This window comes from Somniosus microcephalus, chromosome 25 (assembly GCF_052327205.1).
Source record: "Somniosus microcephalus isolate GS21.2 chromosome 25, FLI_Smic_1.0, whole genome shotgun sequence".
NCBI lineage: Eukaryota > Metazoa > Chordata > Chondrichthyes > Squaliformes > Somniosidae > Somniosus > Somniosus microcephalus.
The window spans coordinates 19,252,185-19,272,417 of NC_141011.1; the positions used below are offsets into that span (position 1 = coordinate 19,252,185).

At 43.2% G+C, this 20,233-nt stretch overlaps 1 protein-coding gene across 5 annotated transcripts in view; it reads right to left on the reverse strand.

Annotated features, from left to right (window-relative positions):
* mtor (mechanistic target of rapamycin kinase) overlaps window positions 1–20,233 on the reverse strand; it is a 315,741-nt gene that overhangs the window by 105,029 nt on the left and 190,479 nt on the right. For all 5 annotated transcript variants that reach the window (XM_085966859.1, XM_085966857.1, XM_085966858.1 and 2 more), the window contains one exon: window positions 17,638–17,777. In XM_085966859.1, the coding sequence (XP_085822985.1) occupies window positions 17,638–17,777 (140 nt within the window). The remainder of the gene's footprint in view (window positions 1–17,637; window positions 17,778–20,233) is intronic.

Sequence of the window (20,233 nt, forward strand, 5' to 3'; positions counted from 1 at the left end):
GTCCATGTCTCGGAGGCACACAGCAGGGCAGGTACCACTGCTGCTCTGTAGACCATGAGCTTAGTGCCGGGTTTGAGGTCCTGGTCTTCAAACACTCTCTTCCTCAGACGACCGAAGGCTGCACTGGCACACTGAAGGCGGTGTTGGACTTAGTCATCGACGTCTGCCCTTGTTGACAGTAGGCTCCCGAGGTATGGAAAGTGGTCCACGTTGTCCAAGGCCTTGTCGTGGATTTTGATAATCGGGGGCGGGGGGGGGCAGTACCGTGTGGCGGGGGCAGGCTGATAGAGGACATTTGTCTTACGGATGTTTAGTGCAAGGCCCATGCTCTCGTACGCTTCGGTGAAGGTGTTGACGATGGTTTGGAGTTCGACCTCCGAGTGAGCACAGAGGAAAGCGTCGTCTGCATACTGTAATTCGACGACAGAGTTGGAAAGCACACGGACCTCTGGGGAGGTGTGATCGGCAGAGAGGGGGGTAGGGAAAGCCAACTCCAACGGTACCCTCCTCTTGTCGAAATGCTTAGAACATGGCCTTCTCATAACCAACACCTTGTTCCATCAGAGAGACAAGTACAAGGCTTCATGGCAGCACCCTTGCTCCAAGCACTGGCATCTGCTGGACTACGTCATCGTTCGAGCGAGGGACCGCAAGGGCGTCCGCATCACCCGCGCCATGACAGCAGCTGATGACTGCTGGACAGACCACCGCCTAATCCGCTCTGTCATCTCCATCAATGTAGCCCCAAAACAGCGGCGGCAAGAGAAACAATGCCGCAGGAAAATCAATGCTGGAGCACTCAAAGACCCCGCTAAGAAAGCCCTATTCAGCCTGTGCCTCACAAACAACCTGATGACTCCCAGTGATGCAGAGACACAGAGTGTCCACAGCGCCTGGTCTGCACTCAAGGCCTCCATAATCAGCACCTGTGAAGAGACGCTCGGTCACTCGACCAGGAAACACCAAGACTGGTTCGACGAGAACGACCAGGAGCTAATAAGCCGCAAGCGCAAGGCATTCCTGATCTGGAAACAGCAACAGAACTTGAGAGCAAGAAAGCAGCTCTACAGATGTCTGAAGGCCGAGGTCCAACAAAAAACTCACGACCTAAAGAACAGATGGTGGGTGGTGAAAGCGCAGGAGATCCAGCAGCTTGCCAACAACCATGATGTGTGTGGATTCTTTAGCGCAGTCAAGACCATCTACGGCTCAAGCACCCAAAGTCCTACCCCACTCAGGTGCGTGCGCAGATATCAGACGCAGACTGATGATCCAGCATTTTGTGGTGGCAGGTATTGGTAATTCAATGCACTGAAACACCACTCCGCCCCTTAATGATCAGTTAATGGTGTCGAACTGTGCATATTCAGTCCATAAACCTGCAGTGATTCCATCACAATTGAGCCCTCAGCGTGGGAAGTTATTTCTCCATCGATTTAATGGAGCATGCTGGCCATGAATATCTGCCATAAAAAATTTAATGTGAATGGAACAAAGCCACTCTTAACTATTACACATTAGGTGAAAATCTTCGAATCATCATTTAAGAAACAGATAGTGTAGTGGGGAAAAATTTAGAATCTTTCTAACTAAACTGGGCCAAATAGCCCTCCTCATCCATAATGATCTTGTGTGATACACAGCATTATTAAAAACTGAATTCTTGGGACTGGCTTCAAAGCAGTAAACGCATCTCAGGGTTGGGACGACTGTTATAAACTGGTAGTCAGCTTTGTTCTTGCAGTTTAGTGTCATCTGAATCCCCCAATGAGTATAATATCCTGGGACTTATTCCAATAATTGGGTGATGAAAGTAATGCCACTTTCTGACTCTGTAAATGGAGTACTGAAATACAAAAATGGGCTTCTGTGGAAACTTTACTCAAAGCACTGACACATTTTAAGTTATGGAGTGATAACTTTATTCTGACAGTTTTGAACTGCCACTGAACTGCCACACAGGAAAAGGGTCTCTCAAAAGGTACTCAGTTACACTGTTTATCCTCCGAGTCTTAACCTACAGTGGGATCATTTAAAATAAGTGAAGTCTAATTCTGACATTCAAAATAAATTAATCAACAGGACATCAATCATCAAACTGGCCTTTTAAATGGTACAATATCCCTTTATGTTAGTCTGTACACGATAATAATCATTTTGTTATATTAAACCACCTCAAATACAACTTGGTTTTCCTTTAATGACATTTTAATCTCGATAGATGATAAAAACCATCACATTATTGAGACAGTTCCCTTGTTGCTAAAAAAATTCACAAGCAACATATAGTTTCGTTAATATTTATTGGTACACTATATTGAGTCTGTCATTTCCTTGTATATTGTAAGCTTTCAAGCTAAATACTATGTCAAACACAATGGTGTGTTGAAATTAGCAAAACTGCTCATTTCCATCCCTCGGTACTGTATAAAATATTGAATTAATAGTGCATGGTTAGGGGCCATCAAATTAATTAAATGTTCCCTTTAGAGTCCGTAAAAATATTTTTACTGTAACGAAAATAATTGTACACATGGACAAGCTGAGATTGGAGATTTGATATACAGCAAAACTACAATCATGAAGCCAAATCATATTGTTACTTGACAAGGTTGTTGGAACAGCAGTACACTGATTACCACATTGTTCCATTACTTTAAAAAAATCGAACTGAACATTGCATAATGTGGAGGCAACACGGAGTTGCTCATTTTTAATCTCCCTTTGTTCTGAAGGCACCCATTCTTCCTGTGGTACGCTGGCTCCCTGGAATGCAAGCCGAGACAATGTGTGCTGCGAGGCTATTCAAGCACGGAGGTCCTTGCAGCCCAGCCTGATTCTTCACCATTCCGCACACCAGCCTGTTTCCAGCTGGGGTCAATGAACAATCAAGAGTGGCGGATCTTTCCTCTGGCGAACCTGCCAGTTGAAGTACCCCTGCCATTACTGTGGCTGAGGATAGGTCAGGGAGTGAACCGGGGATATTTCTGGTCTGTACGGCTCAGACACTGGGCTGGATTTTACTCACCGAGACGAGTTGGGGGCGGGACTGCTGCCTTCCTGGTTCTAGTCCCGCCCCCAGCGATGTCCGACGCACTGATGCTATTTTCCCCTGATTGGCCTTGTTAAGCTCGCCCTGTGGGCTTGCTGGCCAATTAAGGGAAAGCCGGTGTCAGATGATGTCAGTCGATGACGCTTCATCTGCCGGTTTTCTTGAAGGCACATGAACCATGAATTTTTAACAGATGATTTGACGGTGTTTGACAGCATTGAGGTGCTGTCAAACACTGACAATCACTGTACAAAGGTGAGCCCTTGAACCCAGGCTCTCCAATGACTTTCTCCATAGCATGAAACAGATGGCAGCTGCAGGCAAGGGTACAGAAGCGATGTCACTTCTCCCAATGAGGTTAGGCCACAAACACTTCAAAGCTCGTCACCAACAGAAAAATCTAACCACATTAAAAATGACTTTCCCAACATTTCCTTACCTCTGATACTCACCAGTGTCCCATTGCATCTTTCACACCACTCCTGCAGCTGTCATCTGTTCAACAGTACAACAGACCCATAGCACGCCTCACTTACCCTGGCGGGGTTCCCCGACGTCGGGAAGGCCGCAGCAGAAGTCTAAAAATTGGAAAAAGCCTCTTAACTGCCGGGTAACTACCTATTAACAGGCAGTTAAAGTGGCTATAATCCTCTTCCCGCCGTTAGGAGTCGTGTCCTTATGCAAATCGGGGACCCGACTCCCGGGAGGATTGGTTGGAGGCGGGTTGGGAGCGGGTTCGGGGCCCGCTCCCATTCCTTTTTGATTTTCCCAGTAGTCCCGCCTCCAACGGGCTGGTAAAATCCAGCCCAATGACTTTACCTCCAAGGCATCAAGAAAGCCTTTTCATTCTAAGGGGAGGGCAGAATTCATCTAGTATGATACTTGACGCAAATGAAACAGTGAGGGGAAAGAATTAAATAGTGTAGGTTTTTGAGCTAAATCCGTAAAGCATCCTGTGTTTCACAGGAATTCAACTTGGAACCTGTCCATTAGAAACATACGAGGCCAGACCCCAAACTGGTTATTATCGGCAGGCTTCAGTGAACATTCTAACCAAGTCTAAAAAGACCTATTATTAAAAACTTGAAACTAAATTCTTTCCCCCTCCTACAAATAAGTCAGTCTTTGTACGACAGTGTATTTTGAGATGGGGTGTTTGCCCCAGGTAGCCACATACTGCGAAGAATCAGTTATATACTTAATAGGAGTGCACAGTACCAAGCTCAAACCTATGTTTAGATCAATGATATAAAAGAAACCAAGATCATTTTTTAAATATAAAGTGGACCGCCTATGCCAAGGCCAAGCCAAGTGTTAGATAATGCATTAACTATAGCCATCTCAGGGAAAGGGAATTTTTTCATTGTGGAATCAAATTTTGACATTGTAAGTCAAATCCCACTGACGCATCAAGGCAGAAAAGTATGAATAACTGACTTTCTGCCACGAAGAATCAGCAAAGTGAAGTAACTAAAATCTCTGGGTCACGCGTGCATCCAAACACATGCTGTCTGTGCTAATTAGACTCACATTGCAGGCCACCTGCAAGTGTCTGCCTTAAACTCTCCCGGAGACATTTCCCTTTACATCAGAGCACAAAGAGCTCTTTTTCAGCAAATACTTGCTGGAATCCCTCCCCGCATCAGGATCAGGTGGCACCGTGGCTTAACACTCTGTCCTTTCATCTGTGGGACCTGGGCTTAAATCCAGCCCAGACTGATGGGATTAAAGTCTTCTTCCTCTGGGGCTGCAAGGGTCCCATGTAAAAATGAATCTTGGGCAGTTTTAATCCAGTTCCAGTGGGTGCAGGCCCACAGCGTAAAAATGCCCTTATTCAGTTTCACTCAAAGAAGCCATAATGGAATTATTCAAGTTTGTTCAGTAGGGAGTGCTATTCTCAGGCCGGGATGTAAATATAGAGACTTTGCTCTGTATCTGGCCGTGCTATATTTGATTTGGGAATGATGCCAACACTGCGTAACAAAGAACAGAAAAATGTACCATTTGCCAGCACAGACATCCCCCTTAAGCACCACAAAAATGCAAACCTTTAAAAAAAAAACTTGAAGAATTAAAAGTGTTTAAGTTAAAAAAAAGGCACTTACTTACAGTTCATTCAAGATTTCACCTCCCACCCTCAACCCTTACTGAAGTTTATTCTAATATGGGTATACTTAAACCAGAATCACCTTCATGCCATTACTATACAAGGTTGTTCTGTTAAGGGTGCATAAGTACATGCAATTTTCATTAAGTACATTTATTGAAATTTCCCCAAATCTCATTTTAAAATGATTCACCCCCTATTAGCTTGATGGGACAGGCAGTAACCTGCTTCTGGGCCTCTGGCAGTGTTACCATTAAGGTCACCAGGAGATACCTCGAGTGGATAGATTGATTTGCTCTTTAAACATTCGCCACTTGTGGAGAAACGTTTTGCCTCTCAGCCCCGCATCCTTACATCTAAGAGCAAAATACTATCATTTAACCACTTTGTAAGCCAGCATCCACTGAAGTCTAGCCTCCGTTAATAATGGGATTGCTTGTTATCACTATTACACCCAAGTACTTAAGCTCAGTCTCAGATCATTCAAGTAGGAATCTTAGATTTGCATGCAGATTTTCTGTGCGAGGGGCTCATCGGTTTGTACCCAGAGACACAGATGAATTCTTTCATGTTGGCTCCACGTCGAGGGAAAAATGTAGGGGAGAAAGTTCTAAACTGTCCCACCAGTACAAAAAGTGCTACAATGTGCTTTACTATTACTTGCAGTGCTATAAAGCCTCATCACTTCAATGTTCACACAAAATGTGTGGAAAATTGACACAAGTGGAGCACACTGCACAAAATCAAATAATAATCATGTGCTATATGTGCAGACAATACAAAGTGCTTTAGAGATTTTATAGCAACAAAATTATGCTTTAAAAATCGTTGTGCATCAACAGTGGATGTTCTGTAACTTATATAACATCACTGTTGTATTGATTTCTTTGTGGGTTCAATGATGAGACATTTATGAAAGAGAATGTCTTTTAATCCAAAGTCTGTTCAACTCTTTATACAGCATTCAGGAGACACCATTATGCTAGTGATGCATCTAGAACGAAACTGAAACTAAAACTAACTGCCTTGCTTCTCTCGGTCACATGCCCTCTGCTGGTCAGGCACAAGCAATCAATCATGCAATCATGCTATTAAGGCATCATAATCGAACAGGCAAATACCATCTCTATTTGCTGATATCATTACAACTGTGCTGCAGTTTGTTCAATCAAATGTCTTTTGTATCTATCAATAAGTCAAAAAAGTTGAGCACAATGGTTTGAACTAACCTGGTAGATATTATTGGCACAGCATAAGAATACTGAGCATGTGGAAATGCAAGAGATTAAGATATGCAAGAGACAGAACCAGCAGTCATTATAAAAGGGTTTATGGTCACGCTAACTATTTTATAGTTGGTCTATAGTTACTGTAACGTGACAGAGTAAACACATGTTTGATACAAAGTAGTTTTTTTTTAAACCACTGAGATAACCAACTGAAGAGCCAAGGGCCAAAGTGCACAACACCATCACTGTTCAAAAAAGAAGAGAATGGTTACATCAGGGAGCGGAGATTAGGTGACAGCAAGGGTAGTTTTAAAAACCTGTAAATTGTAGGAAGAAGGGAAGACTGTGGGGAGGCCAGGAGTTCCACAATTTTGAGGTCCTGGGAAAGAATGAATTGGAATAACTGACAGCTCATCGAGTCATGATTTCAAGACAGCTAGAATGCACGGATGAGGAAAAGCATGTAGGACAGCATATTTGCAACTTGAAGAAGAGGGATCAAAGGAATGGTAACCAAGTAGTATTGATAAAAGAGAGCAGTAGTGATAGTTAAAAATACAAAGATTTAAACATTTTCAGGCGTTAGTTAGAAGTCCTCTTCTTGGTCCTTATAAGAGGTAGTAAAATGGAGGGAACACAGTTAAGAAATTAACTGATATTCCAAAAATCAAACAAAATACGCAAGATATCAAGTGCTTTAGCAATGATTCACTGCAGTATTAACAAGAGTTTTTTTTACCTATGCATTTTGAACAATATGCAGATTCTGCTCTTATATAATAAACAAAGGGGATCACTATGCATTCAAACTACACAAATACATATGATGTCAGGCCCCTTCAACGGTAATACTGGATAAAGCTACATTGAATAAATTCAATGTTTATATTAATCAAGATAATCTCATTCAGAATTCTGGGCCTAATTGATCTCATAACCCTCACCCTGCTGAAAAAACAGGAACTCCTTACACTTGGCACAGCTATGGTTTGTGTTTTAAGAGTTAATAACTGCCTCTTGGATGTCAGCCAGACCAAATAAGACCTTTTCGAACTCGAGGCATTGAAGTCCCCAAAGGGTCAGCTCCTTAAAATTTAGTATCAAGGACAGCTGCAATTTCAGGACATTTTGATCAATGACACCATTATGTAATCTTTCAAAAGAACCTAATGCAAAAAATATGAGCTCTGTAAGCAATTGTGTAAATAGACAAGACACATGGGTTATACAAAAGAGCCAGTCTATCACAACTCTGTGAACTCACCCACGTATTCAGTTTGGATAATCTGACATGTCACCACACATTTGGCCCCTTGAGCATTTTGAGCTCAACAGCTCTACAAACTAGTACATAAATGAGTATCAGATGTATTACAAAATGCAGCCTTCTGGAAAATTTGTCTATAATTCCAAAAACATCTGAGCAAGGATCAACCCACTTAAACTCTCACTCCCATGATCATAAGTTTCGATCTGGGGAGAGGCCAAACATTACTGTGACTGGTTGGTAATGAGACATTACCACACTGGAAGGAAAGCTGACATGGGCCCACCTTGCGATTCCCAAATGACTTTGTATGTGTTAAAGCGCTACACAAAATACCTAATCCTAGGTTGCCTAAACCAGTAGCTTGAAAAACATAGGAACATAGCAACAGGACATTCAACACTTCGAGCCTGTTCCACCATTCAATTAGGTCATGGCTGATCTCCATCTTAACTCCATCTACCCGCCTTGGTTCCGTAACCTTCAATACTCTTGCCCAACAAAAAATTATCAATCACACTTTTGAAATTTTCAATTGACTTAGCCTCAACAGCTTTTTGGGGCGGGAGGTCCAGATTTTCACTACACTTTGTGTGAAGTGCTTTCTGACATCATCATCTTCTTCTTAGGCAGTCCCTCTGAACCGAGGATGACTTGCTTCCACATTAAAAATGAGTTCGCAGGTGACTGATGAGTCCAATGCGGGACCTACAGTCTCGGTCACAGGTGGGGCAGACGGTGGTTGAAGGGGCGGGTGGGTGGGGTGCTTGGGTTGACGTGTGCTCCTTGCGCAGCCTGCGCTTGCTCCCGGCGACATCACCGCTGAATGGACTAGCTCTAATTTTAAGATTATGCCCCCTTGTTCTGGACTCTCCCATCAGAGGAAATAGTTTATATCTACCCTATCAAATCCTTTAATCAACAACATGTATTTATATAGCGCCATTAACATAATAAAACATCCCAAGGCGCTTAACATGAACGTAATCAAACAAAATTTGACACCGAATCACATAAGGATATATATGGGCAGGTGGTCAAAGAGGCAGGTTTTAAGGAGCGTCTTAAAGGAGGAAAGGGAGGCGGAGAGATTTAGGGAGGGAATTCCAGAGCTTAGGGCCTTGACAGCTGAAGGCACGATCGCCAATGGTGGAGCGATTAAAATCATGGATGTGCAAGAGGCCAGAATCATCTTAAACACCTCAATTAGATCACCCCTTAATCTTCTATATTCAAGGGAACACAAGCCTAGTCTATGCAACCTGTCTTCATAATTTAACCCTTTTATCCCCAGTATCATTCTGGTGAAAAAAATCTACATCCTTCCTGAGGTGCGGTGCCCAGAGCTGAATGCAGTACTCCAGATGGGGTTTAATCAGAGCTCTGTACAGCTCGAACATAACTTCCAACCCCTTTTTATTCTAGCCCTCTGGAGAGAAAGGTCAACATTCCATTAGCCTAGTAAAACTGAAGTCAATGGGAATCGGGGGGGGGGGGGGGGGTGAGACCCTCCACTGGCTGGAGTCCTATCTAGCACAAAGGAAGATGGTTTTGGTGATTGAAGGTCAATCATCACAACCCCAAGACATCGCTGCAGGAGTTCCTCAGGGCAGTGTCCTAGGCCCAACCATCTTCAGCTGCTTCATCAATGACCTTCCCTCCAACATAAGGTCAGAAATAGGGATGTTCGCTGATGATTGCACAGTGTCCAGTGCCAGTCACAAGTCTTCAGAAAATGAAGCAGTCCATGCCCGCTTCAGGCTTGGGCTGTGGCAGGTAACATTCGCGCCACAGACGTGCCAGGCAATGACTATCTCCAACAAGCAAGAGTCTAACCACCACCGCTTGACATTCAATGGCATTGCCATCGCCAAATCCCCCATCAACATCATGGGGGGGGGGGGTCACCATTTACCGGAAACTTAACTGGACCAGTCACATAAATACTGTGGCAACAAGAGCAGGGCAGAAGCTAGGTATTCTGCAGCGAGTCTCACCTCCTGACTCCCCAAAGCTTTTCCACCATCTACAAGGCACAAGTAAGGAGTGTGATGGAATACTCTCCACTTGCCTGGATGAGTGCAGCTCCAACAACACTCAAGAAGCTCGACACCATCCAGGACATAACAGCCCGCTTGATTGGCACCCCATCTACCACCTTAAACATTCACTCCCTCCACCACCGGCATACCATAGCTGCAGTGTGTACCATCTACAAGATGCACTGCAGAAACTCGCCAAGGCTTCTTCGGACGGTTTGTACCTGGGCAGGACCGGGACCGATGTCCTGGGGGGGGGTGTTTGCTAGTGCTCTGGGGGAGGGTTTAAACTAAAATGGCAGGGGGTTGGGAACCTGAGCAGGGAGACAGAGGAAAGGGAAACAAGGATAGAAGCAAAAGACAGGAAGGAGAAAAACCAAAGGTGGCAGTCAGAGAAATCAAGGGTTTAAATCAAACATGGCCACAGTAAATAATAATTCTAAAAGGTGTAAGAGTGTAAAAAAAAATAGCCTGAAGGCCTTGTGTGTGTCTTAATGCGAGGAGCATTCGTAATAAGGTGGATGAATTAGCTGCGCAAATAGAGGTAAACGGATATGATATGATTGGGATTACGGAAACATGGCTCCAGGGTGACCAAGGCTGGGAATTCAACATCCAGGGGTATTCAATATTCAGGAAAGATAGACAAAAAGGAAAAGGAGGTGGTGTAGCATTGCTGGTTAAAGAGGGGGTTAACACAATTGAAAGGAAGGATATTAGCTCTGATGATGTGGAATCTGTATGGGTAGAACTGAGAAATACCAAGGGGCAGAAAACGTTAGTGGGAGTGGTATACAGACCTCCAAACAGTAATGCGGAGGTTGGGGATGGCATTAAACGGGAAATTGGCGATGCGTGCAAAAAGGGCACAGCAGTTATCATGGGTGACTCTGATCTACATATAGATTGGGCTAAGCAAATTAGCAACAATACTGTGGAGGAGGAATTCCTGGAGTGTATACGGGATGGTTTCCCGGACCAATATGTTGAGGAACCAACTAGAGATCAGGCCATCTTAGACTGGGTATTGTGTAATGAGAAAGGATTAATTAGCAATCTTGTTGTGCGAGGCCCCTTGGGTCAGAGCGATCATAATATATGATAGAATTCTTCATTAAGATGGAGAGTGAAGTAGTTGACTCAGAGACTAGGGTCCTGAATTTAAATAAAGGAAACTATGATGGTATGAGGCGCAAGTTGGGTAGGACTGATTGGCTAATGTTACTCAAAGGGTTGACGGTGGATAGGCAATGGCAAACATTCAAGGATCGCATGAACTACAGAATTTGTTCATCCCTGTTTGACATAAAAATAAAACAGAAAAGGTGACTCAACCGTGGCTAACATGGGAAATTAGGGATAGCATAAGATCCAAGGAGAGGACATATAAATTGGCCAGAAAAAGCAGCAAACCTGAGGATTGGGAGCAGTTTAGGATTCAGCAAAGGAGGACAAAGGGATTAATTAAGAGGGGGAAAATAGAGTACGAGAATAAGCTTGCAGGGAACATAAAAACTGACTGTAAAAGCTGTTATAGATATGTGAAGAGAAAAAGATTGGTGAAGTCAAGCGTAGGTCCCTTGCAGTCAGAATCAGGGGAATTTATAATGGGGAACAAAGAAATGGCAGACCAATTAAATACATATTTTGGTTCTGTCTTCATAAAGGAGGACACAAATAACCTCCCAGAGTGGTGTAGGGGTTACGGGGATCGGGTGGGATATGTGTCGGTGCAGGCTCGATGGGCCGAAATGGCCTCTATTTCCCACTGTGGGGTTTCTGTGAAAAATCTGTGAAGATGTCGGGGAGCATAGGGTCTAATGAGAGGGAGGAGCTGAAAGAAATCAGTATTTGTAGGAAAATGGTGTTAGGGAAATTGATGGGATTGAAGGCCAATAAATCCCCAGGGCCTGATAATCTACATCCTAGGGTACTTAAGGAAGTGGCCCTAGAAATAGTAGATGCATTGCTGGTCATCTTCCAAAATTTGATAGACTCTGGAACAGTTCCCATGGATTGGAGGGTAGCTAATGTTACCCCACTATTCAAAAAAGGTGGTAGAGAGAAAACGGGGAATTATAGACCGGTAAGCCTGACATCAGTAGTGGGGAAAATGCTAGAGTCCATTATAAAAGATGTAATAGCAGAGCACTTGGAAAACAGCGACAGGATCGGACAAAGTCAACATGGATTTACAAAAGGTAAATCGTGCTTGACTAATCTACTGGAATTTTTTGAGGATGTAACTGGTAGAATAGATAAGGGAGAACCAGTGGATGTGGTGTATTTGGACTTTCAGAAGGCTTTCGATAAGGTCCCGCACAAGAGATTAGCGTGTAAAGTTAAGGCACATGGGATTGGGGGCAAGGTACTGACTTGGATAGAGAACTGGTTTGCAGACAGGAAGCAAAGAGTTGGAATAAACGGGTCTTTTTCCGAGTGGCAGGCAGTGACTAGTGAGACCGCAGGGATCGGTCCTAGGACCCCAGCTATTCACAATATATATATTAAATGATCTAGATGAGGGAACTGAATGTAATATCTCCAAGTTTGCAGACGACACAATGCTGGGTGGGCATGTGTGCTATGAGGAGGATGCCGAGAAACTCCAGTATGATTTGGACAGGTTGGGTGATTATACTGCATCTGCCATGCTTCTGCCCAATGTGGATAAATGCAAGGTTATCCACTTTGGAGGCAAAAACTGGAAGGCAGATTATCTGAACGGCAACAGATTGGGAGAAGGGGAAGTGCAACGAGACCTGGGTGTCCTTGTGCACCAGTCGCTGAAGGTAAGCATGCTGGTGCAGGAGGCGGTTAAGAAGGCAAATGATATGTTGGCCTTCGTGGCGAGAGGGTTCGAGTACAGGAACAAGGATGTCTTGCTGCAGTTGTACAGGGCCTTGGTGAGACCACACCTTGAGTATTGTGTGCAGTTTTGGTCGCCTTATCTGAGGAAGGATGTTCTTGCCATGGAGGCTGTGCAGCGAAGATTCACCAGACTGATACCTGGGATGGCAGGAACGACGTATGAGGAGAGATTGGGTCGATTGTGCTTATACTCACTGGAGTTTAGAAGAATGAGAGGAGATCGCATTGAAACTTATAAAATTCTAACAGGACTAGACAGACTAGATGCAGGAAGGATGTTCTCGATGGCTGTGGAGTCCAGAACCAGGGGTCACAGTCTAAGGATAAGGAGTAAGCCATTTAGGACAGAGATGAGGAGGAATTTCTTCACCCAGAGAGTGGTGAACCTGTGGAATTCTCTGCCACAGAAGGCAGTGGAGGCCAATTCATTAAATATATTCAAGAAGGAGTTAGATATATTTCTTGAGGCTAAAAGGATCAAGGGATATGGGGAGAAGGCAGGGACAGGGTACTGAATTTGGATGATCAGCCATGATCTCATTGAATGGCGGAGCAGGCACCTATCTTCTATGTTTCTATGGCAGCACCTCCCAAACCCGCGACCTCTTTCACCTAGGACAAGGGCAGTAGGCGCATGGGAACACCATCATCTCCAAGTTCCCCTCCAAGTCACACACCATCCTGACTTAGAAATATATCGCCGATCTTTTGTTGTCACTGGATCAAAATCCTGAAACTCCCTACTAACAGCACTGTGGGAGTACCTTCACCACACAGACTGCAGCAGGTCAAGGCGGCAGCTCACCAACACCTTCTCAAGGGCAATTAGGGATCTGCAATAAATGCTGGCCTTGCCAGCGACGCCCACATCCCATGAACTAATAAAATAAGTTACCAAACTGATGGATAAGGATTGAGGCAGTAGATGTTGTCAACTGAATTTCAGTAAGGCATTTAATACTGTCTGATGTAACAGAATGATTCACAAAGCACATGTCAATGGGCCAATGGCAAAGTATTAACCTGGATTGATGCATTGATTATCGAAGATAAACAGCAAAGGGTGGTGTTGTTTTGGCATGTGTGAAGAGTGGAAACTATTTGCCAGACAAGTTCCACAGGATCAGTGTTGGGGGTGCTGTTGGTTATCATTTTCATAAATGACTCACAAAATATTGTCCCAGATGTTAAAGTTTTCTGATGACACCAAATTGTGTGCACTGGCCAACAATGCTAATGAATGTGTAATACTCCAAATGAATCTGGACAGACTAGGTCAATGGGCAGAGAAATAGCAGATAGAATTCAACATAGATAAACATAAAGTCACGAGATAAGATTAAAGCAAGAACTTAGGTTCCAAATTATACGGTAAAATAGAGATTCTCTAAAAAGGGATAGCTTGTTCATTTTATCTGCACTAAATACAGAATGCAACAATAAACACTTTTCTTAAAGATGGTAATAAAAGTATAGCAAGATAATGTTAAGAAAACTTTCCATCATCGTATTATTATTGCATATATTTTGGATGGACACCAGTATAATTAAACTAAATTGAAACATAACCCAATATAGAACAAAAGTCATTTTTGAAGAGGTCCATGTTTGTTGACTAGTAAACATGGTAACCATTTGTATTCTTTGCCAATGTCTAAATATTAAACAGCTGCAAAGGACACATTTTCAGCATCTGTTCTGTTGCTAGGCAACACGAACAGGCAGGCAAAAATATAACTCTAATCATTAGCAACAACATCCTGCTGACCCAGACTTTTGGAATTGCTATTATGTACTATAGCTGCAGACTGAGTCTAGTAGAGGAAGAAACTACAAGATTGTTTCATATCTTAACCTCTGGTCTACCAATTGGGTAGTTCTGCAATGTTTGCATATCTGGACTTTTGTATATTCAGCTGTGAGAAACACAACTGCTAACTTTGTTTCAGTCACTATTTAAAAGTAAATTCTCCCCTTTCAGATCCTTTTTCATAACAGCTCTATTTTTGGAAGTCTGAACTGGATGACCACGTAGGTGGAACTGAAATTCATTCCGAGTTCCTATGCTCTTAGCGGCAGGGGGAAGAGAAGGCACAGAAATGGTGGTTCCCCCAAAAATCCCGTTCCCCCATCCCCCCCTGTGCTCACAGACCTACATTGGCTCCCGGTTAAGCAACGCCTCAATTTTAAAATTCTCATCCTTGTTTTCAAATCCCTCCATGGCCTCAGCCCTCCCTATCTCTGTAATCTCCTCCAGCCCCACACCCTCCGAGATATCTGCGTTACTCCAGTACTGCCCTCGTGAGCAGCCCCGATTTTAATCGCTCCACCATTGGCGGCCATGCCTTCAGCTGCAAAGGCCCTCAGGCTCCGGTATTCCCTCCCTAAACCGCTTTGCCTCTCTATCCTCCTTTAAGATGCACCTTAAATCCAACCTCTTTGACCAAGCTACCTAATATCTATGTGGCTCCGTGTCAAATTTTGTTTGAACACGTTCCTGTGAAGCACCTTGGGACATTTTACTACGTTGAAGGCGCTATATAAATACATGTTATTGTTGTTGTGGTTACTTGAGATAAATGTGGGCAAGTTAAAACCAATAATTTTTCTACTGGGTCAAGTGATGGCACTTGTGGCCTAGTTGAGAGAGGCAACTCATTACATGTATGGAAACAGATGGAGGGTCTGTATGATAGGGAGGGCTTTGGCAGTTTCCCATAAAAATTCAGACCCAGAAGCAGCACAATGACAATTAAATTTAAAGCAGTTCCACTCTTATTAAGAAGCCAAAAACTGATGGAATATGCTGTATACTTAAACATTATTACTTCAAGACAAGAGAACAGTGCCAAAAAACATGGAATAATTTGTAGAATACCTGTCAATGTCCAAGATCTTTGCTTACCCATAGGTTTGGAGTTTAATGTTGTCACATGAATTGAAGTTGAACGTACAAAATCTCACCCATTGTTACAGCGTTACCCAATATAGTTTGTACTCATGCACATTAAGCTCATTTTGATTACTTGTCGATTTCTCATACAATTAATGAGGCCTACTTTACATATATAAAAATTGAAAGCTTCCCCCACCTCGCTCCCGCTCTCTAATCTCCCTGCACCATGCATTGTCCCTGGCTGAAAGGTCAGCAGGTGACCTGGTTCCAAGCCTCTGCCTATGCTGCTCCATAACTGGCCACTGCACAAAAGCACGCCAGAGCAGCTTTGCCTGTCCGGGAGAACCACTTCCTTCACAATGGCACATCTAAGAAAGAAACTCATTGCAAGGATAATCTTAGTGCACAGGAGGCTGGAAATACAAACACTGCATCACTGTGCTGCCCCAGAACAGTTTTATTAAATAAATGAATACAACATAAATAGCTATAAAGTGTTTCCTCATGCTGCCTATGAATTGCAGGACTCAAATTCCATTTGTTCCTCTTCTCCCCTCACAGCCCCTACCGCGCCCCCCACCCCCCCCACAACAATAATCAAAAGCTACACCTGCCAGCGTTTTTATTTTCGGGCTTCAGTCAATAATACCCTTTATCTGGGAGGGTAGACGAATAATACACAGACTACTCTGCAGTTCTCGACATGGGCAACTGAATCCGGAGCAATGTCTAAGTGCTGTAAACATAGTCAGTCTTATGCTGAAACAAATAGCAGAGTGTTCAATCTCAAAGCTGGCTAGTGTCTTTCCTTTTACACATATTGAATTTCAGTGTGTGTTCGTATCTTAACAGCTACATTGTCTGGCCAAACTAACCATAGGAAAGTGTCATATTTCAGGATTTTTTGGACTATTTTTCCACAAAGGATTTCGAAAAAGAATTACTTTAAATGTAGTTAAAATGCTCATGGGCTATCCTTGACGTTGTTGCCTCAGAGACTAAATAATAAGCAATTTAATGGCTTGTCTCTGTAACTGATAAACACCTCACACCCATTGTGTTGGACAGCTTTAATCTTTTTTCAGTCTATGAACAGTCAGCAATAAAGTAGAGTGTCAGACACCTAAATAGCCATCTAGCTTTCACAACAGAAGGGACAGTTGAGGCAAAGAGGGCCAAGGAAAGGCAGGCTCAAAAAATCAGGATGCAGACTAGCTGGTTTAAGTGACGCATGGGAGTACAGGTAATATTGCTTTTTCTTGTTATGATGCAGAAATAGAGTACATCAATTGAACAAAGTGAATATGCTTAGAAGCATTGCTTTGTACATTCACATTACTGTGGAATAAAGCAGCTTAATGATTTGAACCAAACCTCATCTCACCTCGTGTTAACTCGATCCACCTTTGGAGAGATTGAAAATTTACGCACAAATATCCATTGACGGTCACAAGGAGGTTCCATTGTTATGCCTCCGGGTCGCGCTACCATATAAGTAGATATATATCAGTCTGAGTCGACTCCCATAAAAATAAGTCACTCAGACTGCTTATGAAAGTGAGTGATATCATTGAACCAGAGAACGGATCTATGGCAGACCCGAATTTGTAACAAAAGGCTATTATTGCCCTTTTAGGAAATATAGAAGTGAGCAACCAAGATGATCAAGCATATCAGGGCCTTTACTTTCCAATCACCATAATCCCTTTTATTTCAAATGGGTTAATCAGATGCTAAAATGATGGCGATTGGAAACTCTAGGTTCAGGAATCTGACGTTAAGAAGCAAAGTAAGGAAGTTGGGCCTGTTCTCTTTTGAAAAGTGGAAACTTCAATGCAATGTTTTCAAAACTATGAAAGGAATTGACAAAACTAATTTAGAAAAAGGATTCTCTGTGACAAAAGGCTCAAATACAAGGTGACAGAAGTTGAAAATTAGTAACTTAGGACTAACAAGGGAAGTCAGGAGGAACTTTTTGTTAAACAAAGGCGAATAGTTTTGTGAAACAAGTTAGCAAGAAAGGGCACTTAAGCAGGCATTTAGGTTCAAGAGACATTGGATTGAGTGGCACGATGAGGAAAACAGATAGGTGGGGTAGGCATCAATCAAAAAGGGACCAATGTTTTGAATCGACTGAGCGTTTCTTGTTCCGAAGAATTCTTATGTTGAAACTCACCATTCGCCAAGTGCTTCCAAGCAGCGCATTCGTCCAAGGACGAGCTCTGGATCATCCTTGTTCATGTCCATCTTCTTGTCATATGCAACCAAAGCATCTTCCCATTCGTGAAGCTTCTCATACCATGTTGCTTGGATCTCCTATAAAACATGCCCCAAAATATAGTTTAAAAAAGTGTAGCTTACAGTGCATTCCTGATATCTGCAGATGGTTAGCCTCCAAAACATGTGCGTGTTAATATTGTCACATATCACCTATTATGCATTGCAACTTTGGCATTCCCTTAGATGGGGAAATACATTTTAAATGAGTACAAGCCTCATTTAGGACCTATTTGTTTTTCTCATGGATTTCAATGATCGTAAAATTTATGCTTTGATAAAATCCTAAGCTTAGCTCTGATATCAGAACACAAACTTGTACAGATATCAGAATACCAGGGAAAGCTGTTGTGTACCATGAATAGATCACAAAAAACGCTGGACAAACGAGTAACGTTTGTGTCAATTAAACCCCTAACCCCTCACACATACACAGAGTTTATCACCATATTGTAATTCCTGAATAAACAACTTAAACATGCTTGCAAAACTATTTTAAAAGTTGAATTTTCACCTTTCTCACACTGCTATAGTAGTTTATCTTTTATTTATAAAACACAGTTGAAAGTCCAAACAGAAGCCAGTAAGTTTTAATAAGTATTTAGTTAAACTGGATCGCCCATCACATACCCTTCATGTTCTGTTTACAGGATGTCTAAAACAAGCCCCTCTCATTCCAGCACAAGATGAGAGAGGTGTTAGAACTATCATTTCATTAATTGTGAACTATAAAAACATTTGAATGTTTTTACACATCTTCCTGCTTGTTTATACAAAAATAGTTTATCTGAAGTGCCTCCTACTGTGAGAACATGGGCTGCACATAATGGGGTCGATTTTGTCGAACCTGTCGGGAAGAAGGCGGGACTTCCCCTTTCGGGTTTCTGACCCACCTACTTCGACGTCCAGCCAATCCGCGCGATTTTCCCTTGATTGACCTTGTTGAGCCCGCCCAGCGGGCTCAGCAGGCCAATTAAGGGCCACCCGGCAGCAGGTGACGTCACAGACTGAAATTTCATCTGTCAAGATTTCTGACAGATGAAATATCAGTGTTTTACAGCTGTTTGAAGCTGTCAAACACTGACAGTCTGATTTCTAAGATGAGTCCTTCTGCGCAGACTCATTTAGAAATCTCAGCAGCACTAAAAGCTGAAGGCTGTCACTTTTGACAGATCGCAGCCGTTCAGCTTTCAGTTCCGGCTGAGTGCTGCGCTCCCGACGGCTACAGGAAGAAAGGCTGTTAAGGTAAGTAAAGGTAAGTAAAAGTTCTTTACATACTTTAGACACACCAAACACACTTACCTTTACACTCATGCACCCATCACTCACCTGAGCGCCAACATCGCGACCCCTCCAACTCATTCAACCCGACGGCCCGCTGCTCTAACCTGGCGTGGTTTGGAGCCGTCGGGAAACCCACACGAAACCCCTCAAAATGGGGATTAGGCTAAAAACTGGTAGTTAACAGGCAGTTAATTGGCACTAATCCCTTCCCGCCTGGTTTCGGCGGGTCCCAGTGCGGGGCAGGTACCCGCCGCCCCTGAAACTTACATGGGGCGGGATGGTGTCGGGACCCCCAAAGTCGGGATTTCCGCCCCCCCCCACACGCCTGAAACCCCGCCTGACGGCTCCCCGAAAATCTAGCCCATTGTCTTTCCCAGCACAGGGGTCATTAGCTGTTCGCAGCTCATTTGCAATGATGTCATGTGTTATCAAACCCATGCATGTTCAAAAAGATTTGGCTCACCAATTGGGTGCAAAATTTCCCTTCAACTTCAAAAAAGTATATTTAATTACACAACGCAATCCCTACAGATTTAAATAGTGACCATTTGCCCACATAACTGACTGTACTTCAAATGTAATTCTTTGGTTGTAAAGTGTTTTGGGGCGTCTTGAGCACGTGATAATAAGGTGCAATAAACATGCAAGTTTCTCTGCAACCTGCACAAATGGGACAGTGTTGATGGGGTGTTCCTAGAGTGAAGCGCACAGGGCTCCACCAGCTCAGACCTTGTCAAATCAAAAAAAGGTGAGATTCCCGATACTTGACCAAATTCAGCTGGTTTACTTCAGTGCTGCTTCTGGTGGCGTGAGACCTGTGCGATGGGAGCCAGCAGCACTTCTATGGCATTAGACCAATTAAAAAAATGCAGATTCTGATAATACCCTAACAACACCGGCAGGGCTGTGGAGGTGTGAATCTAATAATACCTCCATAGTAAACTTGGCAGCACAGCTGCTAAGCAGATTGGTCTCTCTGACTGTGGGTTTCACACCAATACAATACTGGCAATGTGATAGTGTATAATGCATAATTTCTATAAGGGGATATGATAGGAATGAGAAAAGGATCATTCAGCCCTTCAAGATCGCCAGTTGTTTAAGGAATGGCACAGAATGAAAAAGAACCACCACATTGGATTCATGCTTATACTCACTGGAGTTTAGAAGATTGAGAGGGGATCTCATCGAAACCTATAAAATTCTGTCAG